Source organism: Pyrus communis, chromosome 3, assembly GCF_963583255.1.
Source record: "Pyrus communis chromosome 3, drPyrComm1.1, whole genome shotgun sequence".
Classification (NCBI taxonomy): domain Eukaryota; kingdom Viridiplantae; phylum Streptophyta; class Magnoliopsida; order Rosales; family Rosaceae; genus Pyrus; species Pyrus communis.
The window spans coordinates 4,546,055-4,568,805 of NC_084805.1; the positions used below are offsets into that span (position 1 = coordinate 4,546,055).

The following is a 22,751-nucleotide window of genomic DNA, read 5'->3' on the forward strand; positions in this document are numbered from 1 at the left end:
GTGATTAGAATAGTACTAATCTATTCAAGGATGGCGGTATTTTGCGCAGGATAACTAATTATGGAATGCTAATCAGGTGGATTAGTCACTTGCCATGAAGGTGATGGTATGTATGCTATTGAAGACCTGCTTGATGCGTTTTCTGCTTTGCCCCACTCACATTATGGTTGATTGCATCCGGCCGACTGTATTTGACGTAACATCCACGCATTCCTTTTTATAATTCTTGCACTCTTTGAAATTGTAGTCGTCGTGTCAAATGAATTGGAAACGGTCAAAATGACATGTGAGAGTACCATCCTATATATATAACTCACTGGCATGTGAGAGAAATTGGGGCAATTTTAGCTTTTTATGTCAGGTGGATTGACTTGTACATTCAATATCTCAATGATATTCAACTTTAGAAAATGCGCCTCAATGACATCCTTATTTGTAAGGAAATTGCGGGAGTGAGGGTCACAATTTTCATCTCCAATAATGATTAAAGCTCGTAAGAATAACAGTTACGGCGAAAGTTATAGTTTAACCAGTGAAGGACCACTCCTGAATAGGATTTTATAGCACAAGATTTTTTAGAAGGAATTGGGTCCACTCTGGATCTTAATGTCCGGAACCTAGGAATAAAAAAAAATCTAGACTAATTGAATCTAAATGTTCTTATGAACTCATCTTGTTGGTCCATTTCACACAAACAAAATGATTTTTTCTGCCACACAAATCAAATGCTAAATTTTTGGATCTCTAAACTCCGAACACTAACATCTGAAGTGAATCCAATTAAGTTTTAAAGACGCTCTCGGTTTATTATTGATAGAGATGATTAGAGATGAAAATATAAATAAGCCTAGCAAACCCCGGTTGAGAAAAGGAAATAAAACGAGGAATCAAATAAATAACTTTATACATTGAAAATTGTTGCCCTACCAAACATCATAAAAACGTCAAAACCTACTTTTGTGTCATGGTGGAGTGACAACCTGAAATCATCACCTCATTTCCTTTGCGGAAATTTAAATACACTCTTCACCGTAGGATTTCATTATTCACATTATACATCACGTTAACATTTCGAGCTTAAGATAAGGTCTCTTCGGAATACAAATCATTCAGTAAAGATAATATATGCAAAACAAAACAAAAAATTAAAGTCATTTAGTCAAATAATTATAATAAATAGGATAATTTTTTCATAATATTTTTATTAATTTTGAACATCTAATTTCATATAGTTCAATGGCTAAATGATTTTGTTTTACATAGTGCTTTATAAATAAATTAAAAGGAAAACTAATGAATATGACTTTAAAACTTTGAGTTTTAATAAAAAAAGATAAAAAGTGTTGTAATTGAACAGTACCAGGAGTGACTTTTTAGAGTAAAAATGTCATTTTCGTTAAAAGTGAACAGTTTCGTTAAAACTTCCTAAAATAAACGATTTTGATAAAACAAAAACATCTGTTAAATAAGCACAAAATGTTTTGAAGAAAACTTCCTATAAAACTCTAAAATAGTCAAGTATTGTTCCATTAATAATGCAGCATAGAAGTAGTGAATCAAAATTTGAAAAGGAAATATTAATGATTGACACGAACGCTAACATGTAGCTGCACCCAATTGGTCTAAACAATAAAATTTTCCATGTCCTTGTTAAATATATATATATATAGATATATCAACTAATTGTGTCAATTGTGTGAATGGAGACATTATGATGGTGGACAGTAGCTAGGAAAATAAGATAAGAAAGGGACTCCTGATACATGATTCATCCTTACCTTTTGCTTGAATTCAAAGAAACATGTCACGTGGCAACTCCCAAATGCCTAGTGGGGCAGATATTTTCTGATACAACGACTTAATACACTAAATATCATAATACAAATAATTGGATACTTAAATAAAATTCTAACTGTTTAAATTATACAAGGGAGTATTCCCAATAATTTGTACAGTGTAGTTGTCATTACTTATTATTCATGCTTGATTCATTGCCAAAACAATCGCACACCTGTCTCTGGAAATCTCTTTCATTTTTTAATTAGTTTAATTTTGTTTGGATTTGCATGACATTTTAGAGATAATTACACCTCAGCACTCCGTCGATGTACGACGAGAGGGAAGGACAACATATATATTTATAATAAGTTTCGACAATTTTTTTTGTCACAATTATTTGTGATCAGTTTCATGGTGCCGAAGTGGTTTTATTGTGATAAAGTTCTTAGGAACTTGATGAATGGACATTTTTCGTTAGGACAAATACACATTATTTGCATATCAACCAGCTTATTTTGTTTATTTGCATTTGGCAGCAGAGTATAATATATAGTACATTGCAGATGTACAAATAATTTGTCATTGATGCCGTTTTGTTTTATTTCGAAGTAATATCTTTTTTAAAGAGTCTACTTCGAAAAAACAAAGAAGAGAAGAAGGATTCCTACATTCCTAAGTCCTTTTGGCTGTGCTCTCTCCCCCTCTCTAAACGGAAATTCTAACTGATTGTAAGTCTTAACCGTCGGTCCCTTGCTTTAGTTTGAGACCGGCGAGAGGCAATCCCCCTCCTCTAACCTATCCATCTACTTGGCCTCTCCCCGTGCCTCCCCCTACCTTTCCCCCGATCACTCCTGTGCTTACCTTTTCTCTCTCTTTTCTCTTTCTCTCCGGTCCTTGGTGCTGCACAACACCTTTTCTCCCCCCCCTACCATTGTATGGACAACTAATTTTCACGGCTTTGCAACTCTAGTTTGCGTGTGTTTGTGATAGCTAATTAAGGTATTATTATTAATGCTTGTTTGTGCAAACTACACCGATAAAATTAATCGCTATCGTTTCATTTCATAAAAATTAATAATTAATGAGAGTAAAGGATTATATTTGCGCTTATAAAATTCTCAAGATCGTAAACAATTGACTAGAGTTGCAAAGTTCAACACGGAACATGAATAAGATTATTCTACTAACCTCATTACTAAAGTTTTCATTGCCCCGGCCCCCCAAATAAAAATTTGCATAAACATTAGTACTTCAAATTCAAATTAGACGAGTAATATCTTTTGTCAAAATTTGAAGATATCTCAAGTTCAAATTCTAACTTCTAAAACTAATTACTAACAACTAGGTTTAAATAAACACACAAAGCATAAAGCCATTAATCTCTCTCTAGTAAACCATACAACAAAAACAAAGAAAAACTGATAAGATCTTTGACTATTTAATCAAAATATAAGATGAACAAGAACATAACTAAATGTCGAATTACCAACAAAAACAAGAAACCAACTTTCAAATTTATGTCGTCATATATAATATTTTCAATATCATAAAAGAAGCTGCTAAATAATTAACAATCACACTCAAGCTTGTGGGAGCTTTGAACCCACCACCTTACCCTCCTGACCCAACCCACCGGCCGCTCGCATTTCTCCGCCGACCGGCGCGGGGCCCACTGCTTGGTACGCCTGCTGCTGTTGCTGCACAACCCCTCCCGGCGCGGTATAGTATACCTGCCTCCCCGTCGTGCTATCGTACGCCACCTGTGTATATGGTGTTGTGTCGGCGTACGTCGCCACGTACTTTGGCGGCTGTGGCGGGAGATTAGTCGGCTGCTGCTGCTGCGGTTGTGGCACTACATTGTACATCGGCGGCTGTTCCCGGTAAACCTCAGACCCCATTCGCTGCGGCACGTGGTAATACCCTTGACCCGGTGGCCCGGTTACCGGTCGCACCATCGGTGGCTGTGCGTGGTACACCGCCCCACCTCCGGGAGCGGATGTAAACATGTACATCGGCTGTTCCGGAGCTCCCGCCCCCGGAAACCCCCCGCTTGTAACCTGCTTCTCCGGCCAGTAGCCAGCTGGTGGGGCAGCCGTCACCGGAGGAGCCTTCTCCGGCATCTTCTGTACGTAATAATCGCTGGGGCCGGTATAGCCTCCGACGAGATTGTCGTCGTTCTTTCTCCTGTACATAGCTTGCTGATCTTGTTCGCCGATTTGTAGCCTCTGCAAGTGCCTCTGGAACTCCACCGAAGTCACCACTGGATCCGATCCGATAACCCGGTCTACGTGGCCCGATCTGACAAACTCAGGCGGCGGCGCAACTTGTCCCGGTATCGTAGGCGCTGGAGGAGGAGGAAGCGACACGACAGCAGGGACGCCACCCTTTTCCATGCCGAAGAGAAAGTCGACATTATTTTCGACCGGAGGCTTGGAATTCTGGTCGGGCGCCTGGGTGGGACCCGAGTTAAGAGCCTCGACGAACCGATCCTTATCGGACCTTCCATCATCCGACCCGAAGCCACCGTTGGGGCTGGCATTAAAGAGGAACAATCTCATGCGGGCGGGCCTACCGGAAGCCCGGTAGAGGCGATCGTACTCGTGCATCATGTGCTCCAAGTCATCGTCGTTGGTAACGGAGATCAAGGCGTCGAGGTCTTCGCCGGGGAGTTGGTACTTGAACGACACGTCGTACTCGGAGAGGGAGGAGAGCTTGGAAATGATGGCGGCGAACTTGATGTTGCGATCGACAGCGAAAATCTTGGTCTCGCCGCCGACGTAGCAGAGCTGGTTGTCGTGCGGGCGAGGGAGGATCTTTCCACCGTAGCTGCACATGAACTTGGCCTTGTAATTTTGGGTCTGAGGATTGGCTGGGTCGACCTCCCATGGCGGAGTGTTCTCGAAATCGATATCTCGGGATCGTGGGGACGAGTTGCCTGACTCGGGATAGGAGCCGTACGAGTAGTTTTCCATTGTTATGGCGATGAAAGCTTGGTGCTGTGAAGAGACAGAGAGAGGTTACTGGGTTTCTGAGTCGGGGAAAGAAAGAGGAAGGTTAAAGACGACTTGGTGGATATTTTAATTTATTTTTTTATTTTTTCTCAAGATCTTTTATTTGGGTTTTGATAACCTTCACCTGGGATTTTTTATGACAAACCCTCAGTTGTTATCGGTTTAGAAAAGAGTTACTTTTTGCAATTAATATTACGGCAGTATTACAATAATAAATACGTAACTATTTGACAGTAAATAAAAGAGATACATAAAATAAAACTTCGAAGTATAACAAGTAACAAATATCGTGATCTTCGAGGGATATTTTAATGTGTGATGAATTAAAAAGTATGTCATATTATTATATAATTAGAAAAACGTTAAAAGAATTTTCTCTAATTATATAAAAACATATAACTTATATCTTTGTGTTTTAATCATAATGAAAAATATAATGTTATTTATATATATTTTTAATTTTAATTACCAATATTCTTTAATTTATATAATCAAACGGTCAAAAATTAAAAAAAAAATGTTAGAAACAAAGACAAATGTACTAACACTGTCCAAATTTCTGGTGATTGACAGGAGATGGGCGTGGTGATTGACGCAGGTGGCATTGAAGGGTTGGGTTGCGACTTGCGATTGTGTGAGGTGAGTGGGAGATAGACTTTTGGGGATGGGGTGGGGCCACTGAGCGTGGAGTAAGGAACGTGATAAGAGAGTGATGGGTTGACTGGGATTGGACTCAATGCCAATCGAAGTGAAACGGCTAAAACAAAAGTAACCACAGCTAATAACTGCAGTGATTCGTGATTGTTTGGAGCAGGTTCAAAGTGATGCTCATCGTACCACGTTCTAGAAAACCGGAAATCCAAATTTCAATTTAAAAATAATAAACTCGGGTTATTATTTCCTTCATTTAAAAAATTGATTTACTTAGATTATCTTCAACCGAAGATTGACCGGAGGGTTCGTTTTAACCCTCTCATCATCTAAGATATTAATATTTTAATAAACAGTACAAGACCATATTTGTCTCCATCTCCAACAGAGGGCCAAAGGGCCATAGGACTCGTTTTAGCTCTGTCACAAAAAACTGTCTTCAACCGAGGATCATAGGGCCAAACATAATTTATTATTTATAAACTACAACTTAAATTCAAATCCAACGGCTAAGTGATGTTAGCTAGCCATTTGATTTTTTTTTTCCGCTATAAATAGGGTGGATATTGGGTCATAATTCACACAACTTTGAATTCAATCTCTTTCAATTCAAGTTTGTAATGAATTTGGATCCTCTTCGGATTCCAACTAGGGGTCCTCATCCAATTCCAAATTGGAAGAAAAATGAGCGCAAATGAGACGAGAAGATGAGGAGTCTGATGAAGAAGTTATAGGAAAAAAATAGAATTTAAAAAATATATGAAACAAATTTTGTAAAATAGAAGTTATAGAAAAAAAATTGTGTAAAAAAAAAAATTCAAAATAATGGCTAGCTGACATTAGCTAGCCGTTGCATTTGAAATTTGGCCTAGAATTCCTATCGGTTATTAAATATATTCATGTCGGTTATATCCGATAAGAATGCTAGAATTTCTAGCCCAGCCCGGGACTGGCTGGCTGGATTGGGCCAACCGGTTGGCCCTTTCAAATTCTATGGGGTCCACGAGCCCTCTGGCCTAGCCCTCGGTTGGAGACGGTTTTCGGGTTATTTTTAACCCTCTGGACCCTTCAGTTGTAGATGGCCTTAGAAAACTCAGAGATCTTGGTTGCATTATAATGTTGTCAACAAATATTTTTATAGGAATAAATTAAAATTTATTTAATCATCTACTGCCACATTACGTGAGCTACAAATATGACCTAAAAACGTAGTTTCTCTAACATTTTCCTTATTTAAGTGTTGTTTTCTTAACTTCTGGTCAAGTAGAATTGGTTTATCGTTTGTGTCATGTGTTTGGGAAGAGATTCCTACGCAATTTTTCTTCTTCTATACAGTTTATTTAATTTTAACCTTCAAATTGATGAAATCAGCTAAACATGTGTTTCTAATGTCATTTCTCAAATTTGATCTAATCAAACGTAAACAATATATGTTGCAAAATTGTCAATCATAACCACATATACATTCAAATTGAATGATCGTATTAAACATTATTGAAATGAAAGGAAAAATGAAAAAAAACACATTAAGCATTATTATTTGTGTCTTGTAGAAACATATCATGGGCGTATCAATGTGCATGGCACAATTTAGAAGCAGCATACTAAAGATATGCTTCAATTATTTTGCATGTGTCCAAAATATGGGAAATTATGTCAACAAAGGCACTACATTCTCCACGCAAAAGCAACTCTTGGATGTTACAACTATATATTAACAACAAGCTTCCAAAATTCAAGTTTTCATCAGAATCTCGAACTATGTGGAGCCATACTAAGATTTTTTTCTTTCAATTAAGAAGTGTTAGTAACAACTTTCGAAATAATTAACTTTAGTCGGTTCGTGTTCAGATTCATAATTGTACCGGTATAAGTGAGACGAAGATGTATGACATAGCACTGATGTGAAAATTAACTTGACACACAAATTAAACCCTATTTGTGACAATTGTAGTAGATATGTAAGTAGGGATCGTTCTAGACCGGGGATTAACTAGGGATGCTAATCTATGTAAATAAGACTCGAAAACACTAAACTAGACTCTATGGACTCAAAACTAACTTTAGACACTTAAAACAGCAACCAATACTCAAAAAGACTCACTTTTAGACTCAATAAAGGTTTTGGACGAAAATAGGACTTGACTTGACTCAAAAGACTCAAGGAAAACAAGTTTTGACTCAAATATGAAGACTAAATAACATGGGGATTGTTTTTGACGAATTTTAGACTCAAAACAAAAACTTAGTAGAAAACACTTTTGAAAAACGAATTTATGTAAAATAAATGGGTAAAAGGCTAGTTAGAGGGTCCTTCTCCACACATGATATATGCATACAAACCAATGTCCAGTTATTATTCCTTTAGACTATGAATGACAACGCCCCAAATTAGTTGCATCGCACAACAAACCCTCAAGTTTTCCTTATTTCATTGAATTAGATGGAATACGCATCTAAACCAAATTATCTTTTTCAAGTTCTTTATATGAGACGCATAACAAAGATACATATCAAAAGTCATTAAGTTTTGTGAAAACTATAAGCATTGACAAGGCATTCATCACTATGAAACACATGAGACTCATACCAAGGATTTACTTAACGCGATTGTGACTAGCAACCTCCACTACTTTTGAATATAAGTGAATAACAATTACGTGAAACCCCCCTATACTCTAGCATCAAGTTTATGCATGCAAATTAAGTGTTAACCCCCAACCCACATACATAAACCAGTTTTAATAACTTAGATAAGCAAATCACATTCATGCCTTAAGAAGAACTAACCGGACGTAATCAATTCATATAAAACATATAATCATGGCTTCAAATTCTCCTCTAACTAAAAAGAAGTTAGTTCCTCATGTTCGCAAAACAAAGATAATTAAATTTAAACATTGAACTAAGACTAAGGATAGAATACATCTAGAAACTCTCCACACTCCAATGGCAGATTTCGAACCCTCCTTGGATGGCAGATTGCACAAGTCCTCCTCTCCTTGCTTACTTGCTTGCGGCACTAGGGTGGTGTAGAATGGATTGTGGTGTTTTATGGATGAAAGTATGAATGAATGAATGAGTGAGTGGATGGCTTAAATGGTGAGGCATTGGCTGTTTATATAGGCTAATTATGCACACTTAGTGAAGGACAAGGATTGCACAATCCCATGGAAAAAGGGTTAAGTCTTTGTAGAAACCAAAAGGGAAAGGGATAGGGAATTTTCGCCAGAAATTAAGGGCTTCTAGAAACTAGGTATTTTTTTGCAGAATTTAGACTTCTAGAAGGGGTAAAGGGTAGATTTCTGGACCTAAATGGATAAGGACTCAAGATATAGGTGTAGAGGAAGGATTGCAACTCCTAAACCTGATTTGGATAGGATAGAATAGGATAATGTTAGAGTTAGGATAAGATAAGGTTTCTAGGATATGATAAGATAAGGTTGGATAAGGTTCCTTGTTTCTTGCTTCTTCCTTATCTTCATTGCATTAGGACTTCTTCCACCAGATTTGTAGCCTTTCCTAGCCCTTCTTGACTTCAATTTCGTCCATCCTCTTTGCTCCATGGTTAAGCTATCCAATCCATGCCCAAAAATGCTCCAAATAGCCTAAAAATGCACTTTCTTGCTCCTTTTGCCATTAGGACCTAAAAACATACGAAAATAACTTAAAAGACTGAAATAAATAGTAATTAACTTCATAAATGCAAGGAAACAACATAACTAAGTAGCATAAATATGCTCCTATCAAGCACCACTACGAAAATGAAAGATGACCTCTCAAGTTAGTTGGGATATCTGATAATTTTAGTATGGAGCTTCAAGGATAGGTTTGTCCAAACATCAACTTCAAACCACGCGTTGGCCACTAACGAGGAAAGAAGTCTATGAAGGAACATAAATACTGGCATACCTAGCCCTCAAATAAAGTGATTTTCAACCATTCTCTAACGAGTGTTGTGCTCAAGACGCGTAATGCAAGTAGCTCATTGTAAGTATCACTTTATTTCCACATGTCGAGTGGATAATGGAAGAATAGCTTATAGGTCGTATCTACGTGTTCGGTCCATTATGCTACATTTTCTATAGAGCTATTGTAATCCACATCAAATATATACATGAGATCACTAAAGTGGGCGTAACCTATTTTTAAGGGTGAACCACTTGAATCATATTGCCAATTATATAGCTTTATATTTTTAGCCCACAAAGGGTTGACTGTACTGATCCCAGTTTTAAGCATTAAGAATGATGTTATTAACTTATTAGTTATGATATTAGGGACTCGTTATTAACATTCCTAACATTCAATATGTATAAAGAAAAATAATTTTCTTCTTAACAAACAATATTATCTACACTAAGGGAATGAGGGAGTGGGTTAAGCCTCACAATGAGCTAGCAATAATGTGATTCAAATTCGTCTTTGGCGAGAATCGAACCTAAGACGTCTCACTTACAAGTGAAGAGAAATACTACTAGCAATAATAATTTCCTTATATTATTCAAATGATAACACATAGGTTTAATTTTTATTAGTATGCTCTATAAGTGAGACATAAATCGTATAGTCCACCCTTACTATAACAGGTAAAATGACACGTCAAGTGACTTGTGTTCTTGATATTCGTAAAAATTTATCTTCTAACTTTAATATACACGTATGACAAAGTATTAGACACAAAACTAATCAATCTACTAATCATCTTCTCTAAGTGAATCTCAAGTACAATAATTTTCTCTGTATTCGTTGGGAGGGTTAAATTTACTAACGCGAATTTAAGTGGGTGAGATTTTTTTTTTTTTTAATTTTTATATTAGTATTTTGGATGAGCATAGAAAAGTGTAAAGAACAGTTATTAACAGCAAGAACAGAAGTGTTGAATATTATCTGTAATTGGCAGGAATACAATACAACTAGATCTTTCTAGTTGCATGTGCAGTTTTGTAGTTTTATTAACTTCGTGTCTTTCAAATTCATTACCCCCCGATTTTTTAATATTTGACTAATTTTAAATGTTTGTCTATTGATAATCTCAATGTATATGTTTATTATATTGAGTGCTTTAACTCAATCAAATAATTGTCCATGGCTCAATGGAATCTCTAGTAGAGTTTTTAAGTAGAAATTTTATTCTAACTCATTGTTCTACGTTGATCTTTACTAAAATTTCTCATACTTTATAACGCTTTGTCAATTTCAAAAACTGATAGGAGAGATGAACCATTGAGAGCAAAATTAGGCTCAAACCTTGAGTTTGAGCTTTTGGGGGTGTGATAATTATTTCATTCTAACGCATAATTATTTCATTAAATTCGGATTCAATTAATTATTCTTTAAATCAACAGACTCATCTTTTCGAATCAAGTATGAGATGAGGAAAGAATACCACATTAGCACACACCCCTTCTGAGAAGATGCCTCCCAGAAAATACATCCCAAGCATACCTATTGCAAACAAGGATATGGGCATTATATATAGATCAATCTGCATGGTTGGCATTTAGAATATAGAAAAAAGAATCCTCCTTATGAAATATCAAAACCTTCTTGCTGAGAGCAAAATGAAGATATTCACCAAAAACTAAGTTTTTCTGTGCTGGAATCTTAGTTTGATTGTTGAATTTTGATGAAGCAGATGTTCGTCGAACTACAAGGACTGAGTAGGGACGAAATTCTGTTTCGAGGACTGCAATATGCTAGCCTTGATCATTGTTTTTACTTGATTGATGTTAATAATCTGTCAATTTATTGAGTTGTAATTATTATTTATTAGCATATTCGAATATATATATATATATATATGTTATCATATCTTATTATATTATATTATATTAAATATTTATTATATATATAGAATGCCAATAGAAAAGTGCACAGTGTAAAACAGTGCACATGCGGACGAAAACTTTGGTGTCACCGGCTTCGACAAACAAAATTGGACGAAAATACCCCTCGACCAAAAAACTTTCAAAGCTTGAAATATGAATGCATAAAATAATCCAAAGGTAATTTGGTAAATTTACTTTTAAATAATCTTGTCATAATTGGGATGAACAATGCACATGCAGCCAAAATTTTAGGGTCACGCATGGTTGGACCAAAATGCCCCTCAGCCAGAAAAAACCACAACTGCAAAAATGAATGCAGTCAGGGTAATTTGGTAATTTGGCTATCTAAAATACAATATAAATATAAGTGGGAAGAGAGAAAAGAATAAAAAAATGAAAGGGAAGAAAGAAAAGAATAAACAAATGACAAAAACATTTAAAATGTATAAATCACAGGTAGCGCGTTGTGATTCAAAAATGCATTTTGCACGCGATTGTTTATTAAATATTATTTCTCAATTTTTAATTAAGAGATGCATAGTGCAGGTTATAAAAAATTTTCTCACACGCGTATAATAATGTGATTCAATTAGTTGTTAAATGATCATTTTTTTTCTTTATAAAAAGATTCTTTCGCACGCGGATAATAATGTGATTAAATTAATTGTCAAATGATTTTTTTTTTTAACAAATAATATTATCTATACTAAGGGAGAGGGAGTGCATTTAACCTCACAATAGGTTAATAATAATGTAATTCAATCAATTGTTTATTAAATATCATTTTTTCTATTCCTAATGTAAATTTTATACAAACCGATTTTATTATGTTAATTCAGCGACTTTAATTGGTTTATGAGAGGTTTGTTCTATAATGATCGGAAATTATTCATTTACTTCAAATATTTAATTTTTCCATTCTCTTTGAGGAATGTATATATTCAATTTTTATATTTTTATTGTATAAATTTTATACTTAAACTTTTCAATTCTTAATCTTCATTTGAAATGACGGTTGTGATCATGCTTGTGTTTAATTTGGTAATTTTCCTCAAATTATACTATCTAAGTTACAATTTGATATGTATGATTTAAAGATTCAGAGAGATCTTCTTTCTCATATGTTTTGTTCTTCCAAAAAAAGAAAAAAAAAAGAAGAAGAAAGAAAGAAACTGGTAATAATGAATTAATTAATTATTTAGTGGGCACTGCACTGACTAGAGTTTGTTTTAGTAGGTACAAATTTTTATGTACAAGGTTTTAGTAGGTACAAATAATAACTTTTTGGCATGGAGTTCCAAGGATAAGTTTTTTTACGCATCTCACTTGTTGATCATCGATGAGGAAACAAGTCTATGAAGAAACATATGTACTGTCAAGCTTAGCTCTGATAAAATGCTTTGCAACCACTCTCTAACAAGCATTGCGCTTGTTGCGCTCGAGACATATTGAGCCGAGAAATCATGCAAGTAGCTATATGTAAATGTTAATTCCTCTCCACTTGTCGAGTGGATAATGGAAGTATAAGTTATAGATCATATCCACGTGTTCGACTCATTAAATGATAGGATGGTGAGAGAATTAAGAGCCCATGATTTTTTGGGACTCACTCATGGCCTATATAAAGGGGTTGAACACCCCTTATAAGTCATCTGATCCACAAGGGTAAAATTACACTACTTTTTTCATAGAGCTATTGAAAATCCACATGGAATATACATACATTCATATATATATATATATATATAGGTAATGTTATAAAGACTAAATTTGTAGACAAAATTTTATAAATTAAATGACACAGAAATTGATGATTAGATTATTACTAAGTGTTGATTAACGTGCTTATTTTTATTGGTAACACATCATTTAGTCTATAATTTAGTCTATCTAGCATTACTATATATATATATTGTCAAATCCCGGCTCGAGCCCTCACCATATCACGATATTGTCTGCTTTGGGCTTCGATCACACTCTCACGGTTTTGTTTCTGGGAACTCACATGAGAACTTCCCAGAAACAAAACCGTGAAGGCGTGGTCGGGGCCCAAAGCGGACAATATCGTGCTACGGTGGAGTCGAGCCCGGGGATGTGGTGGGGGCCCGGGCTGGGATGTGACATATACACCACTACAATGGGTGTATCCCATTTTTTAGAATGAACCGCTTAAATCTTTTTGTCAGTTATCGAGATTTACATTTTGAGCCCACCAAGGATTGATCGTATTGGTCTTGTGTTTACCTCTCAAATTTGAGTATTAATAGTGATGTTATTAACTTATTAATTACTACGGTCTAGTGATATTCATCTTTACTTATAAGTGAGAGGTCTTAGGTTCGATTTTCGTCAAACATTAATTTGAACCAAATTATTGCTAGCCCATTGTGAGGCTTAGCCCAATGTCCTACCCCTTTTAGTGTATATAACATCCTTTGTTAAAGGAAAAAAGCAATTACTATATTAAAAAATTGTTATTGGAATTCCTAACATTTAATATTTAGAAAGAAAAATAATCTTATAAAGAGTGCACAATTACATGTTTGTAATGTCAATTGTAGATTTAATTTTTATTAGTGTGAGACATAATCCATTCTTACTATAACAGTCAAAACGACAGATTATTCTTAAAAATTTCTTCTTCTATTATAATGTACAGATATAGCAAAGGTATTAGACACAAAACTAATCAAGCTACTAATCACCTCTTTAAGTGAATCTCACGTACTTTAATCCGGTGAGATTTTAATAGTAATATTTTGGATGAGCATAGAAAAGTGTAAATAATAGGTATTAACAGCAAGAACAAAAGTGTTATTGTCTGTGCAGCCAGATCTTGTAGTTGCATGTGCAGTTTTGTATTTTTAAACTTTGTGTCTTGCAAATTCATTACTTCCAGTTTTTTTAATATTTGACTAATTACCTGATGGAATTATATATGAACCCATATTTGAAATGTTTGTCTAATGATAATCTCAATGTATATGTTCATTAAACTATTCAATTTCTTAATCTTCATTTGAAATAATGGGCACAATCAGAGGCAAATTTGAGATTTTAAGGGCTACCCTGTGCAGCTGCTCCTTTTGCTCTCCCGCAAAGTCGCCACTAATTATGATTATGCTTTTGTTTGATTTGGTAACATTCCTTAAATTATACTACCTAAGTTACAATTTGGTATGATGATTTAAAGATCCACAGAGATCTTCTTTGTAATCTGTCTTGTTCTTCCACACACAGAGAGAGAGAGAGAGAGAGAGAGAGAGAGAGAGAGAATTGCAACTGGTAATGATGAATTAATTAATTAATTAGTGGGCAGTGCACTGACCGGATTTTGATTTTGTAGGTACAGCAAATGAGAACTAAATTCTCGGCGATATTTGCTGAAATGAACACGCCAATGGCAGGCATGCACCATCTTCATGCATGTTCTTCCCATGCATTATGCATATGCTCTGTTGCTATACTACCCATTTCATAATCTATCTCATGTGTTTAAACTAAGGACCATAGGACATACAATAACATTACCTATCTATATAGGGTTTGTTTAGAAGTGTTTTCAAAATGGCTAAAAACGCTTTTAGAGAAAATATTTATGAGGTCCAAAAGTACCGATGATTGGTTTCAAAAACATTTTCACCAAAAACATTTTCAGTCATATTAGAAGCACTTCCAAACGAACTCATAATTATAGGGTTGTCCTTTGTTCAAGATTTTGAAAATAGGTTTTGTTCAAAAAAAAAAAAAAAAAAAAAAGATTTCTAAAAGAGAAGTGTTATTGGCACTCCAAAAATCTCATTCTATACTTCTCACAGGTGTATTTTTTTTTCCAAATATAGAAAGTTTGGAGTGTAGAATGAGATTTTTGGAGTGCCAATAACAATTCTCTTCTAAAATAGGTATTTAACCTCAAAAGTCTCTAGTCACTTATTAGATAAGGGAAAACTTTGAAAGTTTCAAAAGAACTACCAATAGTTCGTTTGTAAGTGTTTTTAAAATGACTGAAAACACTTTTGATGAAATTGATTTTGAATTTCAAAAACATGCTTTTTGAAAGAAACACCAAGAGCTCATTTGTAAGTAGTTAAGCTCAACTCCATTTGAGAAGAAAATGAAGGCCAATTCTTATCTAAGTTCTCCAAGATTTGAACGTGGGACGAGTGGAAGGAAATTTCTTTCAAGCGCACAAAATATCATTTTAAGGGATAAGTTGGTATAAATAAGAATAAAGTGGTACAAGAGAGTACAAGTACGTAGAATGTTACCTCAAGTAATAATTCAGTTAAGGCAAATGCATTAAACAAATTTATGAAATTTTAAAACAGAAGTAGAATCATCTTCACTTGTAAGTGAGAGATTTTAGGTTTGATTCTCGCAAAAGGCGAAGTTGAACCACATTTATTATCTCATTTGAGACTTAGCATATTCTCTCATCCCCTTAGTGTAGATGAGACTTAGCATATTCTCTCATCCCCTTAGCATATTCTCTCATTTGAGACTTAGCATATTATCTCATTTGAAAGCTTAAGACATAAAACTTGTTTGACAACTGCTTTTAATTTTCAATTAAAATAAATAAATAAATAAATTGAATTTCAACATTCCACTTGCATGAAAGTTGTTACTTGTGTTCAAGGTACAACAAAGCAGTGCAGATCACTTTGAAATGATTTGGACTTTCACGTTATCCGTTCAGGTTGAGAAATTAGCTTTTCAAATTGAAACTTGGTAATTAATTTTGGATGGTGCTATTTAGACACCTATTTTTACTTCTTTCACACCTTTCTCAATTTCTGACAGTTGGATCGAATGAATTGAAGAATATCAATAGACAAAAATTACCAAGGACGTGTGGGAGGTAAAAAGGAGTGAAACGAGAGAGAATTTGGTTTGGTAATCATACTACAGAAGCGTAGAACAATTTTGTCTATAAAATGAGCAAATGCTGAGATAGTTCAAAGACGAATACGCTGATACCGATTGAAGGACACTGCTGTTTGTACTTGAAATAACCATTTCCCAGCATCAACCATACAGGTCTCATAAAACGCAACCCTGTGCTGCCATCTTTTTCATGGACAATATCCAAATTTGTTCACAACTTCTGGCAGCTTCCTTTCTCTATAGCTATTTACGCTAAGTTCGGACCTTTTCGTTCTCACACTTCTTTTCATCAGCAACATCACTAGGGAGATCCGGCCCCGGAGGAATCTTTCCTGGATAATCAGTTGTTGATAAATCTGACCCTGTCATACTGGAGAACAAACAGAAATATAAGAATCCTAATCAAACATAAGGGAACCCTTGCGTAAATCACAAACTCACCTTCTGTCAACAATGATCATGGAGCGAAGTTCGCAATTTGCAAAGCTGCAAGGACATAAACGAATACGAATGTTGGCATGATAATTGTGAAAATAAGTGCCTAACTTTAGTAGTATTGAAACATCTACTAAGCTTGTGATTCTTGTATGGAGTGCACTTACTGTGTGGACACTTCTTTTTTCATCGAAGGATGACAATCATTTCCTAGTGCATTTAGCGTGTGAAACAAGAACCCGTTATGAGTAACAATCGCTATTTCTTTCTCTTTCCTTGTCCACAACCTGTGAAGTGACAAGAAGAAGGCACCAAACGCATATCAATTCAAACCCATATAAGTTTGATGATACAAGAAAACAAGTAAAAAAAAATGTATCGATCTTATGGAGGATGAGCCTCAAATGGGCTGATAAACTTTAAAACTCAAAATTTTGTGGAAGCGACAAAATATAGCAACACCAACGGAGCATGTGCTCCATATGATGAGCTTCTTGCTTCTGATGGTTACAAGATAAGATACCAGTTCATGAATTTCATTCCCCTAGCTGCAACTTCCTCTGTCGTCTCCCTCACATCGGCCTCCCACAATATATCCTCATCAGTTTCTATCTGTAAAATATAAAGACTATAAGCATACGCATATTGATAACAAAATATTGAAAAATATTATAACATCCAAATGTACAGCAACCAAAAGATGAAAAGCACCATAATGTAACTTATAACCACTAATTCCTCCCCCAGTTATCGTTATCTATCCAACTACTTGCCAGAGAAAAATTAACAGCAGGAAATAGAAACTGATAGTCGCTGATATTCCTCCTGCTATCACATGGATGAACGCCCTGCAACCAGAAATTTACAACACAAATTTAAAGCCCTGAGCATCAATATAACATCAAGACTACGCACCAACTCTACTAAGAACCAAGTTCACTATGAGTTCTAACAATTTCTAGTTTAACATACAGAAATAAATTAAAAAAGTTTTTCTGGCATCTATTCTAATCAACTTGATAAGAAAAATTATGACATTAAAAAATATTTGGCAAAGACAAGCCAAGTTAACCCACACTACATCACAGCAATGTAACTATCAAGGGACAAATCAAATAAACAAACCTGCCTAAGAAAACTTAGCTTTCTTCCATAGATATTGGAGATAGCCACTAGGTTAATAATGTGCAATAATTGAGGATTCACCCTTTTAATTGAGGATAGACGTTCCTCCCCCGACCCTCGCAAAGCAAGGAGCCTTGTAGGCTTGGGGTCGCCCTTTTAATTGAGGATTCACTCAAGTTCAGTTCAAATAAAAAATAACATCAAAAAGTCAAAACATTTTCGTTCTTAACAGACATACCAAATGTTCTCGACAAAGCTCTACTGCAATGATTGGTGGGCAGTTGAGACTTGAAATTGCAGGGCGTTCACTATTTCCTGCATTTTCCACCATTAGAGGCAGTACGTCCATTCCATCCTTGTAACCCTCGCCTCCAAATACTCCAACAGCCGTTTGCAGAGTCCTATTCAGTCAAATCAACTTTAATTACAGCATAACAGAATCTAAAAATGGAAATGTTCCTCCAGGGAGGAAGAATCTTCCTGATCAGATTAAGCAAGTTCATCAATTGTAACTTGGCTATTGCATTAACAAAGAAAGTTCCAGAAAAACCAAGCTTAATTACAATGAAACAAATGTAATATATTTCTTTTCTTTTCAGTAGCTTGGAAGAAAAGATAATTTAAGATTTGGTTCAAATTATATCATCTTTTCAACATAAAATAACTAAGAAAAGGCTCCATTTGCGATAACCTCTACAACCCTAAGTACTAGTTATCATTTAATCTGTGAATTCCTAATCATAAATAAAAGAAGTTATTTTCATACTTATGTCATCTTGTACCAAAGGGGTAGAGGAAGCCCTAGAAGGACTTTGGAAGAGACTCTAAGAAAAGACTTAAAGTACTTGGATCTAACGGAAGATGTGACACAGAACCGAGCACAATGGCGTTCTAGGATTCATATAGCCGACCCCACTTAGTGGGAAAAGGCCTTGTTGTTGTTGTTTGTCATCTTGTACCAAGAACTCTGGGAGTTGCTGTCACTGACTACCAGAGTCTATTCATGTCATAGTAAGAATATAATACTCAGGTCCCGAAATCATACGCCAAAAATTTCTCTGAAAAGAAATAGTTATGTTATACAACTTCGAAATTGTTTCTATATGCTAACCAAAAACCTAATAAACAAAACTCTCTTGACAGAAGAAATTACAGTTTAATATCCAAATGACCCCCCAAATTACCATATTTTCGACTCTAAAAACTACTGTTAAGACCAAGATTCTTGAATACAAGTACAACCCAACCTTTTCGTTTCATCTCTCCTCTCAAGCTCCTGTATACATACAACTTAGTCCAACTAACCAGATTACGCCTTTACAGTTTTTCAATTTTTTTTCCATGAGAAAATTCACGAAACGGATCCTTTTCTACAATGATTTTGTTTGTTGCACTCAACCTTTCAAGCTGAAAATATTTCAACAAAATATAGAGAGATGAATAAAAAGCACCATCCAGGAAACAAAAAGACAGAGGTAGGCTAGATTCCACAACTATGGCATAAGTACCTTAGCAAAGGAGATGTGATGACCAACTCAATCCTCTTGGAAAGCCCACATTCATGAACATGCTTACGCAAATTATCAACCTGCCACCATAGCAACAAAACAATTCATAAAATTATCTTTGATGACAATGTCTGTTGTTTGTAGTAGGAAAATATCGTTACAGGCTTTGTAGTTCTCTAAGTTTTCGTAACATAGCATCTGTAGAAGAAAAAGTCCATGATTTTCTTCCCACCTGCTGCCAGCCTAGTGGAGTAAGTTGTGCATCAAAATATTCAGGTTTCATGTATGCTTTGTAGTTCTTAGCTCCCTCTACATTGTGGATTCCTTGTCCATGCCTCACCTGGATGAATGGATTTGTAAGACCACAATGCAATGATTTCGTGAGACAAAAAGACCAGAAGGAAGACAATCTTGAATGCCCTAACGAAGAAAGTTGAGGTTCCACCATAAAACCAATTGGCAATATGGGGAGTAGCCCAACTTACTTATAAGCCCATGCAAGGCCCCTCCTCCCATCAATGTGGGATTCACTCTCAAAACCTCAAACCAAAGAAAAGTACGGCTTCAAATCTACAACAAACTGTATGCAAATCCAAAATCAAAGTCGGTACCAACCAGGTGAAGGGTTTTGCTTCGGTGCAGCGGAAACAAACTTGGACCTGAACCATTCTCCATATATGCAGCTTAACCATAGAATGAGAGTACAATCAAAATAAGGACTTCAATCCAGTATTTGGTGAAAATTATAGGCATAAGTATATAGCTGTAGCTTGAGAATTTGAAGCTTGGCAATGATAAAAATCACATGTTAAAGAAGAGATTCATGTGCGTTTGTAGCTTTAGCCCATGAGAAGTTCGACCACAAATTTCATAGATCTTACAATCAGCCATTACAGTAAAAATTTTAATAACACGGCATGCTACTGTTTCAAAATCATTATTTGTTGCAGAACCCAAATCTCCAAGAACTATTAACTCTTTTCAAATTCATCGGTTTTCGATTGATACACTAGTGAAGACTTTGGGGAAAAAAATTGTAGTTACTAGGACATACTCTTCCTAGGAGTAAATTACCTACAACAGAAGCCTGTCACAGTACATGCGGAGTTATGGAAGTGAAGTGCTATAGAACAGTGTATTGTCAAGAATCAGGTAGTAGCACCAACCAAAGTGCATTTTATCAAATGTCATGAACTAGTACTGTACACTGTTAAGCATCGGGTGCAATCACCATTGAAAGTGCAAATAATAAACTATCATTGAGAACTCAGTCCACTGTCATACACAGATTTTATGCGAAAACTTTGAAATTGTAATTTTGTCTGCCTCTATAGTGATTTTGTCTCCACTTACTATCAACCTTACAAGCCTTGGCTCTCACATTGAGCACTCGAAAAACTATAAATTGGGTTAAAAACAATTGAACATAAAACAAATGAGAATGAATCTCTGGAAAAACCAACAGCAATCACTATCTCTGACTTTCTTAAATAATCGCGAGCAGTGGATTTCAACCAGAAAAAAGAAAAAAGAAAGCAAATTTAACAGTTCAACGTCAACCCAGTTACTTCAGGCCAAAAAAGTTTGGGGACAGATCACCATTCCCCAATGAGATGATCCAAAACCAAAATCATTCATGCAGTTTGGATTGGAGAATTTGACGATGTAATTCTAATAAAGCCAGGATCTTACCATCCAAATTCATAAATCAAAGATACCAAACAACCATCTAAGATACTATTATCCAAATCATAAAGTAATCTGGGAAATTAAAACAAGCCCATGTTAAAGAATTCACCAAAAACAAATTGCAAGTTAAGAATTGAAAATATATGCTATGAATATGAGAATAGTTTGGAGATGGGAGAGTTTACCAGGGCAGGGACAGACAGTGAAGATAAGCAAACGGCAGAAGGATGGTGATATCTGGGCAGTGGGGAAAGAGAGGAATGTTAAATAGGAGGAGCAGTGATAGTGATATCTGTAAGAGTGGGATTCAGAATCCTGCTTTCCAGTCTCCACTTGAGAGACCGACAGTCTGTCTGTGCCTCCCAATTTTTTCTTAAACTTTTGGACACGGTTTCATCTCTCCTGTAGATTGTAAACTGTAAAACAGGAGCCTCTTTTTTTTTTTTTTTTTTATTATTTTTATTGTTATTTACGGCAACCCCTTATGAAACTCAAAGACATTCTCAACGTCAAAGTCAATCTCGCTTTGTCCATGAAACTTAAATTGTGCGATTGGAAACCCTGAAACTTAAATTTAATTCCATTTTGCCCATACAGTCCATGTCCATAAACAAATTTGTCAAAAGAATAATGCTAGGTAGGCGATATTTTTAAATCACATGATGTGATTGTTATTTATCGGAATATCACTTAACTTGTTTATTTTCTATTAGCAACATATCATTTAATTTACAAAATTAATTTAAAAATTTGGCTTACTTAACATTATTGTGGTCAAAAGATGACATGATAAGACCCAATTAGGTTGCATTGTAAGCCATGTGGGCCAAAATTATAAAAGAATTTAAACTTTTAAAAATGTTAAACATTTGATAAATCTATAGAAAATTAAATGTTATATGAAATAATACACCTTTTTTAAATTGTTATATAGAATAAAATTTTAAGATATTTGTCATTAACTTTCCAAAATCATTAATTTGTCATCTTATCCTAACTACGTTAAGTTTTTCATCCAAATAAACCATGTACTTTGCACATAAATTGGCTTCAAGGTTATTTCGGGCTTTCTAACTCCCCAAACCCCTACAAGATTATTTCGGACATTTCAACTCTTTTTTCTTTTTTTAAGAACGAGATAGACTATTTAGAATCTCAAAGCTTGCAATTTGTTAAACTTCATATTAGTGAGCCTAATGTATTTGTTTGGGCCCAAAATAACATTGTTGGGCCGAGCAGCAGGTTGTGCTCGGCCTAAGGCGTGTCAAATGCTATGGGGCGAGTGATAAATCCCGGGCCAGTTGGCAGGGTCGGTCGAGTCCTATCCTAAGAAGTAGTCCAGATAAACAGAAAGGGTCGAAGAAGTCCTGGTGCGACCAGGATTCCCGACCGGCAAAGAATAAAGCCTCGGAAGAGGGGAAAGTTCAAAGTCCTAATGGGAGTAGGTGTGTTCGAAGTAGAGTTGGAACGGGACAAGGACTCCCAATCCAGATAAGGATGCAATTCGGTCTCAAGGAATGGGGTGCTATAAATACAAGAAATCATGCAACAAAAAAGACCCCTTCAATTCAGCATACAATTGCCCTGCGCAAAACCTCTCAAATACCTTGAGATTTTTCCTTTTCTTTTTCTGCCGACACACCTTCAGTTTGGATAAACAGCACTGTGAAGGCACCCGGCGAACACCTTCAGTTTGGATAAACAGCACTGTTGCCGCAGAATTAGTCGACCGAGAAGCACCTTCAGTTTGGATAAACAGCACTGCGTTGAGGCCGACCGGTTACCTATCTAAGTCTCGGCCGAGAAGGGTTTTCGAACCCTTGTTGGTAGAGGTC

At 35.6% G+C, this 22,751-nt stretch overlaps 2 protein-coding genes across 5 annotated transcripts; both read right to left on the reverse strand.

Moving 5' to 3' along the window:
- Positions 1 to 3,274: 3,274 nt before the first annotated feature.
- LOC137729346 (uncharacterized) lies at positions 3,275 to 4,811 on the reverse strand. The gene has a single exon (XM_068468272.1). It carries the CDS (start codon positions 4,749 to 4,751, stop codon positions 3,360 to 3,362), a length of 1,392 nt encoding a protein of 463 aa, XP_068324373.1. The 5' UTR covers positions 4,752 to 4,811; the 3' UTR covers positions 3,275 to 3,359.
- Positions 4,812 to 16,183: 11,372 nt separating this feature from the next.
- Positions 16,184 to 21,297, reverse strand: LOC137728677 (phosphoglycerate mutase-like protein 1). 4 transcript variants are annotated; one of them, XM_068467409.1, is made up of 10 exons: positions 21,102 to 21,297; positions 19,843 to 19,910; positions 19,460 to 19,567; positions 19,228 to 19,307; positions 17,958 to 18,120; positions 17,368 to 17,442; positions 17,118 to 17,206; positions 16,762 to 16,881; positions 16,601 to 16,645; positions 16,184 to 16,529 (listed from the first exon to the last, which is right to left on the reverse strand). In XM_068467409.1, exons 2-10 carry the CDS (start codon positions 19,900 to 19,902, stop codon positions 16,412 to 16,414), a joined length of 858 nt encoding a protein of 285 aa, XP_068323510.1. In that variant the 5' UTR covers positions 19,903 to 19,910; positions 21,102 to 21,297; the 3' UTR covers positions 16,184 to 16,411. The 4 variants fall into 4 exon arrangements, with proteins under 4 accessions (XP_068323510.1, XP_068323509.1, XP_068323512.1 ...); XM_068467408.1 differs by lacking the exon at positions 21,102 to 21,297 and adding an exon at positions 20,920 to 20,949; XM_068467411.1 differs by lacking the exon at positions 19,843 to 19,910 and having other exon boundaries at positions 21,102 to 21,296.
- Positions 21,298 to 22,751: the final 1,454 nt, after the last annotated feature.